The 8995-nt window shown below is 42.4% G+C and overlaps 1 protein-coding gene across 4 annotated transcripts in view; it reads left to right on the top strand.

The window, feature by feature from the left end:
• Window positions 1–3632: 3632 nt before the first annotated feature.
• The window catches only part of LOC103544337 (glutathione S-transferase A1-like), a 49524-nt gene continuing 44161 nt past the window's right edge, over window positions 3633–8995 (top strand). Inside the window, exon 1 of one of the 4 annotated variants that reach the window (XM_070586205.1) lies at window positions 3633–3809. Coding sequence is in view for 2 of the 4 variants with exons in the window: in XM_070586203.1 (XP_070442304.1) it covers window positions 5918–5933 (16 nt within the window). In the remaining 2 variants the exon portion in view is untranslated. Of the gene's footprint in view, window positions 3810–5704; window positions 5934–8995 lie in introns of those variants that run through there. The other 3 variants (XM_070586206.1, XM_070586203.1, XM_070586204.1) reach the window with 3 other exon arrangements.

Below are 8995 nucleotides of genomic sequence, written 5' to 3'. Positions count from 1 at the left end.
TAAAATCCTGTAAGGAACTGTGGCTGTTACTCAAAAGCTACACAGTAGAATTACCATGTGAGTCAGCAATTCCACTACCAGGTAGGGTACCAAGACAACCAAAAACACACCCACACTAAAACAGGTACACAGATGTTCGTAACAGTGTTGTTGTAACCTTCAAAAAGTAGAAACAGTACAAATGTCCACCAAGTGATGAATGGATGAACAAAGGGTGGTATATTCATACAATGGAATATTATTTAGACACAAAGAGGAATAAAGCACTGCTGCAGGCTACAACACGGATGAACTTTGAAAACATTTTACTAAATGAAAGAAATCAAACACAAAAGGCCACATGGTGTGTGATTTCAATTGTAAGAAATGTGCAGACATTCAAATCCAGATAAACAGAAAGCAGTTATGTGCGTGTCTGGGGACGGAGTCAGGGGGAAATGGGGAGTGACCATCAAGGGTACAGGATTTCTTCTAAGGGTGATAGAAATGTTCTGAAATTGGAAAGTGATGATGGTTTGAGAATGTATTCAACTGCTGAATAGTACACTTTAAAGGTTAACATTATGGTATGTGAATTATATGTCAATAAATCTTTTATCTTAAAAAAAAACCTCTTATAGGAAGCCTTGTTTGGAACAGTAAAAACACAACAAAACAACAAATCATTTGGAGTTATGCTCTGGATGGAACTGAATGAAGAATTGCAGCATTTCAGGGGATACTTTAGGTTTGTTCTTGAGAAATGCAAACATGGTCAGCGTTGGGCGGCAGCGCCTGGAGAGGGCTGTGAACCATGTTCTATGGAAATCATTGGAGGAGCTGCTAACATTGGGCACTATGTGGGCCTGGGTGTTGTAACAGGATGAGAAGGAGAGGGACGTGGCTGAGACGCTGTGCCAGGGACTCCCTGTGGAGGTGACTTAAGTGGCAGGTGTTTGGCCGTGTGAACCACACTGAGTTTGTGCACAGAACAAACCCAGCAGAGCTGGCAAACCCTAGCTAGAGTCTCAGTGGTTACTTGCAGTGATCCCATCAATGTCTCTGACGTCTGTGACTCAGGGCAGGTCACCGATGCTCTCTGCCTTATGTTTGGTCATGCATGTAACAAAAATTTTAACATATATCTACCTCGAGAGCTTGTTCTAGAATGAAATGTGAAAATTAGGTAAAAGTCATAAGTGAATGACTGGCCTATAAAAATGCTCCCAATGGAGGTGAATTCCTTTGCCACCTCCTGATGCTCCATTCTTTTACATTTTTCAACTACAAAGTCTAAGGCAGGAGACATTTGACACTTCAGTCATTTTTGTCTTTCAAGATTGGTATGTACACAGAAGGTGTGGCAGATTTGAGTGAAATGATCCTGCTTTTACCCATATGCCCACCTGATGACAAAGATGCCAATATTACCCTGATGAAAGAGAGCACAACAAATCTTTCTTTCTCTGCATTTGAAAAAGTGAGTTGGTTGTTCAGCATCTTGGGTGCACTGAGTTTAGAGGAGAAAGAAGAAGAGAACCGGGCATTCCTGGGACAATGACCTTCACTCCCAGTCAGCCTTCCTGAATCCTAGTGAATGGAGCATCCTGACTCTCAAGGCATTTTATAAAAATCCGCTGTGAGATAGAGTGGCACTAGTTTCACCCAAGTTAAAATCTTTCAGCAAAATTTCAATTTGCTAGGATGCAATCTAGAATATTCTATTCAATGGAATTTCAAGGTCGTGGAGCTTGGGATGTGGAATCCTCTGAGAGCCACAATAGAGATTGGAGCAGATCCTGAGAACACCAGAAGGGGGCTTTAGCTCCAGGAGGAACACGATGAAAGCAATACATCAGAAAATACTCTGGCAACACATATATGGAGACATGAGACCAGCTTCCCATCAGGAGAATGTGGTAGAGTGTCAGGGAAGAGAAGAGATGTAACTAAACAGAGACAGGGCAGTGGATGGAGAGGAAGCGACAGGTGAAGTGATACCAAGGGAAAATAATCTTCAAGTTTTGGGGACATCGCTCCTAGATTTTAGAAAAGTCGTGTAAAACCAAGGAAATTAAACTCCATCAGTAGACATAGTACCTGTCTTAGTTAACATTTCTCTTTGAAAGTAAGGAGACTATTTCTAGATCAGAACTACCCGAAATCACACTAAATAAAAATCATGAAGCAAACATATGATTGTAAGAGATATAGGAGGCTTACACATCAATAAAACCATCATCTTTATAAAGCGTTAGATCTTTCTTTTATTCATTCAACAAATGTGCATTCGTTGCTAGTGTGTCAGGTCCTGTTCAAGGATTGAAGAGTTTAATAAAAATCACAATATCCACTCTCCTGGCCCTTGTGGTGCTGAGAGTTTAGCACATTCACATGGTGACAGGCTCTTCAGTCACTGCAGTTTCTAGAACATGTATACTTTGAAGTCAAAGAGGCCCATGACAACTTAAATGAAATATGTGTATTACAATATAGCATTTGATGCTTTGTTATATACTCTTACCTTCCCCAATACTATCAAACCAAGTGTAAGGAAACCTTCATGAGTTGTTGGGGGAAATTAGAATCCTGAATATTTAATGAAATGAAGGAATTATAAAAAGTTAGCGTGATAGGCTAATAGTCTGCTTCTGTTTAGTAAAAGAGTCCTTACTTCTTACAGATGAACGCAGTAAACTGTTGATAGATGGAGTGATATGCTGTCCAGGATTAGTTTCAAAATAATCCCATAAAAGTGGGAGCCGTTTGTGGGAGTCAATATTAGTTTCTTGTGGTGGTTGTATCAAATTACTTCAAGCTGGGTGGCTAAAACAAGGAAATGTACTCTCTCACACTTTTGGAGGCCTGAAGCCCCAAGTCAAGGTGTCAGCTGAGTTTCGCTTCCTCCAAAATGCCTCAGGGAGACGGCTTCCTGCCTTTTCCAGCTCTGGGGGCTTTCTGCGTTCTTTGCTTCCTTGGCTCGTGGACACATTACTTCCACCTCTGACTCCATCTTCACCTCACCTCACCCTCTGTGTGTTGTGTTTTCTCCTCTGCTGTAAACATGTGTGTTATTGGGTTTAGGGCCCATGAGGAGAATCCAGAATGATCTCATCTCACTTCCTGAACTCAATTACATCTGCAAAGACCCTTTTTCCAAGTAAGCTCACACTCACAGGTAGCAGGTTTTTGGACATGGACCTATCTTTTTAGGGGCCCACCATACCACCCACTACAGGGTATGGAGGAAAAAAATTGTCAGCAATTGCTGAGGCAGGGGATGCCTACACTGAATGGGTAGCATGCAATCTTTGGGATACACTTATACTAAAAAATTGTTTATTATTTCTCTGAAATTCACATTTAATCAGGTGTTCTCTGTTTTGTCTTTGACCCAATATAAAAGTATTCCAAAGCTCCACTTGCCCCTTCCTGACATCAGCTCCTGCTCTGCTCATGGCAGAGGTTTCTCATCTGCCTCTGTCCTTCCATCCAATTCGTGAAAACCTCACAGTAAGTTTCTTCAAAAAGCCATACCCCACTGACAGGCAGAGAGAGTGCAAATGTGCTGAAATTTTGTGTCTTATCTTTTAATTCTTACTTTGAAAAGAAATATAGTAACCAATTGTTTTGTGGTGAGAGAATGACTTGGCAGTTTTCTTCTAATCTCGCATGAACTCTGAACCCCTGAACTCTGTAGAAGTGGCTTTTCCTTGACTGGGCTCCACCCGTTCCAGAGGGAGGAGTTATTCCATTATAAAAACACCTTGTGAACACCTGAGGGGCTGGCCTTGAGCTGCTGAGCCAAGTGGGAGACAGAATTTCAGAAGGTAAGTGCTGATATTATGAATCTTCATACCTGCCTCACATCCTCACATCTAGGTCATCACAAAAATACTTTAAACTGTATCCTTAGCACAAGAAAAATCTGTTTTAGACTCACATCATGCCCCCTTGGTGTTCTTGGGGTCAGTTCAAGAGTTATTTATTCAATTGCTGTTGGATCATCTTTGCAGAAATGTAAAAATGAAAAATTTTGAAAACTAGGGCAGGAGAATTCAGATATGAGCAAATACATGATAGGAGGAGAAAAAGAATGATACCATTTTAGGCTATCTGAGAATATGACCTGTGCAAGAGGGAATGTGGGTGTTTATGCTGAAGTTACTTTCTCTACAGAAGGAGTTGACGCACAAGAGTTGTGAACTGTAATGTTGTAATGCTAGGTAGGCTGTAAAAATTCAAAGTTAAGATTGATTATAACAGGAATAAACTAGTCTGAAGGTGAGCAGAACTAGATTCTAGTTCAGTCTCTGCTGGGATTAGCTCACAGGCAAGTGTTATGCTCTCTCTGGCGTCCCACCAACTCATGGCAAACCCTGAAAATGGCTGGAATGGGTGACCTCAGTCTTGGCACTGTTCACATTGTGGGCTGAGTAATGCTTTGTCTTGGGGAGCTGTCCTGTCCATTGTCTTTTCTTGTTTAGTTAAAAAATGTTTATTATAGAAACCTACATTTAATTAGTTTTAAGGAATGCACTTGAGAATAGTGTTAAAGTCCATTTTCCTCAAATTTGCAAAGTTTACACCTTTAAGATATCTCCAGTGATGGTTTGCTTACACATTTTACAGGAAATGATAGTCTCATCAATACTCGACTCTCATTTTTTCTTTTCATTTCACTCTGTCCTTGTTAAAAAACACAATGTGAAGATCAGCTTCCATCCTAGTGCTGGTGGCAGCTGCAGAGTCGAACGAGAGGAGCAAATGGATAGAGATGAATGACTCTCTTGTTGAAAATTGTATTTTTCAACAAAACTTTATCCTGGGAAGGTGACACGGATGTAATAGGCAACTTCAGTCCACCACAAGGTAGTGCCAGCTAAATATCCACTCAGTGTGTCTATTGGAATAACATGGCAGGTGACAAATGAGCTGGGTAAAATGCAGAAGGACTGAGGGTGGATAAGAAGCATTAAGATGCACATCGAGGCATTGCCCCACTCCAATCAGAGGCATCTCTGCTCTAGACCCCATGGATGTGGCACCCTCCCTCCTGGCTTTGACAACCAAAAATGTCTCCAGAGGTTGCCAAGTGTCCTCTGGGGCTGGAGGGGCAAAATCACCCCCTGTTAAGAGTCCCTGGATGACGTGACCTCTCACACTCCCCAGCATGAAAGTCTTGATGGCAAAACTAGGTAATCAGAGGGTGTAGAATGAGTTCTTAAAAGGCACAGGAATTCACCTAGATAGAAGGGACGAGTCATTCACATCAGAACATTAGTCAGCCACGAACTGTTATAAGTATTAGTCTTGGAGAAAAAAGAAAGTTCTCACACAGGAGAGACGGAGAGATTCAGGGAGATGATGTGAAAGTCCCGGAGCAGTCCGAACGCGAGAGAACCCACGGGGAAAGCTCTAGGACTATGGGAGAAGGTACTGCAATGGCGATGAAAAGCACCAGGCAAGGTTCTCTGGAGAGCAAGTGTGACAGGGGGAGGCGGGGCCTCCTGTGCAGGGGAGGAAGGCAGCCCCGTGGGGAGAGAGGAGGGAGCTGGGACTGGATGCTGCCCAGGAGGCGGGAGCGCCCTGCGCAGACGCAGCAGCCCCTCAGCTGTCTCCCCTGGCAGCCTCCTCACCTTGCTCTGACTTGCTTGGCTGTGAGACTCATGACTGTTGGTTGGAACCACCCAGAGTAAAGTCCCTGCTGGGCCCTTTGTGCTCTGTCAGTTGTCCACAAACCTGCTTTACTGACAGACTTAAACCCCTTTAGGTGAGGGAGCAGGTCAGGCTGGATCTTGTCCCCGACCAGCCCTCGTTTCTCAGCACCCAAAACTGCTCAAGCAGTGTTGGCTGCAGAAGTTTGAAGGAAATTTTTTAAATAAGGAAATACATCTACATGTAAACCAGAAATTAGTGTCAGAGAAGGATCAGTGGAATGTGTGCGTTTCCAGGTAAGCAAGAGGATGCTGGAGCGACATGATCATTTCATCAAGTGTAGACAGGGAGACCCACCCGAGTGCTGAGAACAGCTGGAGAACCAAGCAGTGGGTCCTCTATTCCAATGGCTGGAACCCATGCACAGGGGGCCTGGGCACAAGACAGAGTCCAGAGTGCCTGGATCAGGGAGTGAGTGGCAGTGGGGCGGGCCAGGGGAGAGAGGCATGTGGGGTGCAGGGTCCAGGGGCAGGACCAGGGATCTGCTGCATTTGGGGCTATGCAAGGCTGTGGGTAATGACTTGCCAGAGCCGGGAACCTTTGCCAAAATCTTCCTGCAATGCAGGTTAAGTCATCCGTGAAGATCACCAATCTTTCCACATGAGCTAAATACAAGGAGCCTTAAATGACATTTGAAAAGAAGTCTGGTGATATGTGTGTATATATATATGTATAAACTATGTGTAATTTTATTCCCACTGGAGCTCTGTCAAGACATAGATAGACAGATAGATGGATAGATAGGCAGACAGAATGAGAACTAGACAGACTGACACACAGACAGACAGAAGAAAGTAGACACGTATGCTTCCTGGTGTGTTCAACTCACTCATCTCCCAGGAACTGGGAGCAGGAGGGAAGTTGGTTTTCTGATCCCTATGATGAATTTTTCTGTACATTATCTCACTTAACTTTCTCCACAGTCCTCAAAAGTAGAGAGAAGTCTATCTTATGAAGAGAAAATTGCGGTGCAGAGATAAAACAACCTGCCAGGGTCTGTGTTCCTCGTGAGGAAAGGAGCTGGGCTTTGGCTCCAGTCTCCCTTCTCTCTGCTAAGAAGCACTGTAATCAGGACCCGCCCCCCGACCCCAGCATCGCTCCTTTAGTTTACCCCTGGAATTATCATGCACACATGCATTTGCGGAACGTAAGCCCTCTCACCTATTAAGGTTAACTGTAGTTATGCTGGTCCTCAGCGTACTCACAGTAGAGTTTTAGGAAGTCAAAGAAAAGCAAGGCACATTTTTATCAATGTTTCTTCTTATCAGGCCCCTAAAATCAGCTGACAGAGAGGAACTCAAGAATCCCATGGTTCCCTCTCTCCCTCCTCTTAAACCGCTAGTTGGTGATGGATTCCGAATGGGAAAACCAAACAAGAGTCTCAGAGAGAAGCCTAGAGAGAGCCTAAGTCTCACCCGGGGAGTGAAACCTGAAATCACGTGGCTTGACATCCGAGGACGAATGTTTGAGCCCAGTGAAGCTACTGTGTGTCTATGAACTCCAGTTTCCTCATCTTTAAAATAGGACATTAGAAGCTATTTCCTGGGTTGTTGTCAAGGGTGGACACACTTGCTGGACAGTAAGTGTGAATCAGGTACATACATGCGTGACCTTTGGCAATTCATCGAATCTCTCTAGTTCTCATTTTCTGTTGACCGGGCAAAGTTTTTCTTCATGCAGCCAGCAAATTGGAGAGCCAGGATTTGAATCCAGACAATCTGGGTTCAGATCCTGTATTTTTTGTTTTTTTATTGGTGTCATAATAGTTTAAACATTGCGAAATTTCCGTTGTACATTATTATTTGTCAGTCACCATAGAAATGTGCCCCTTTACCCCTTATGGCCACTCTCCAACCCCCTTCCCATCTGGTAACCACTAATGTGTTCTCTTTGTCCCTTTACTTATTTGTCTTCCATGTATAACTGAAATCATAGGTGTTTGTTTTTCTCTGTCTGGCTTATTGTGCTTAAAATAATGGCCTCAGGGTCTCCCCATGTTGTTGCAAATGCGACGATTTTGTCTTTTCTCGTGGCTCAGTAGTATTCCATTGTGTGTGTATTATATATATATATATATATATATATATATATATATACACCACATCTTCTTTATGCAGTCCTCGATCGATGGGCACTTGGGTTGCTTCCAAGTCTTGGCTATTGTGAATAATGCAGCGATCAACCCAGGGGTGTGTGAGTCTCTTTGAATAGCTGATTTCAAGTTCTTTGGATAAATATCCAGTAGTGGCATACCTGGGTCCTATGGTATTTCTATTTTTAATTTTTTGAGAAATCTCCATACTGTTTTCCACAGTGGCTGCACGAGTTTGCATTCCCAACACCAGTGTATGAGGCTTCCCATTTCTCCACATCCTCTCCAAAATTTCTTATTTTTTGTCTTGGTGATTATAGCCATTCTAACAGGTGTAAGGTGATATCTTATAGTAGTTTTGATCTGCATTTCCCAATAGTTAGTGATGTTGAACATTTTTTCATGTGGCTGTTGGCCATCTGTATACCTTCTTTGGAAAATGTCTGTTTATATCCTCTGCCCACTTTTTGAACGGGTTGTTCGTTTTTTTGTTGTTGAGTTGTATGAGTTCTTTATATATTTTGAAGATTTAACCTCTTATTGATATACAATTTGCAGATATTTTCTCCCAGTTGATGGGTTGTCTTTTCACTTTCTTCCTGGTTTCCTTTGCCTTACAGAAGCTTTTTGATCTATAGTCCCATTTGTTTCTTTTTTCTTTTGTTTCCCTTACCTGAGTAGAAGTGGTATTTGAAAAGATCCTTCTAAGACCAATGTCAAAGTGTGTAGTACATATATTTCCTTCTATGAGTGTTATGGTTCCATGTCTTACCTTCAAGTCTTAAATCCATTAGTTAATTTTTGTGTACGGTGAAAGATAATGGTCTACTTTCATTCTTTTGTATGTGGCTGTCCAGTTTTCCCAACACCATTCATCGAAGGAACTTTCCTTTCTCCATTGTATGTTCTTGGCTCCTTTGTTGAAGATTAGCTGCGTGTAGGTGTGGTTTTATTTCTGGGCTTTCAATTCTGTTCCATTGATCTCTGTGTCTGTTTTTGTACCCGTACCATGCTGTTTTGATTGCTATAGCTTTGTAGTATATTTTGAAGTCAGGGATTTTGATGCTGCCCTTTTGTTCTTTTTTTCTCAGGATTACTCTAGCTACTCTGGGTCTTCTGTTGTTTCATATAAATTTTAGGATTCTTTGTTCTATTTCCGTGAAGAATGTCATTGGGATTTTGATTGGGATTGCATTGTATCTATAG

The sequence above is a fragment of the Equus przewalskii genome, chromosome 19 (genome assembly GCF_037783145.1).
Source record: "Equus przewalskii isolate Varuska chromosome 19, EquPr2, whole genome shotgun sequence".
NCBI classification, from domain to species: domain Eukaryota; kingdom Metazoa; phylum Chordata; class Mammalia; order Perissodactyla; family Equidae; genus Equus; species Equus przewalskii.
This window is presented reverse-complemented; position numbering and strand designations above follow the sequence as displayed.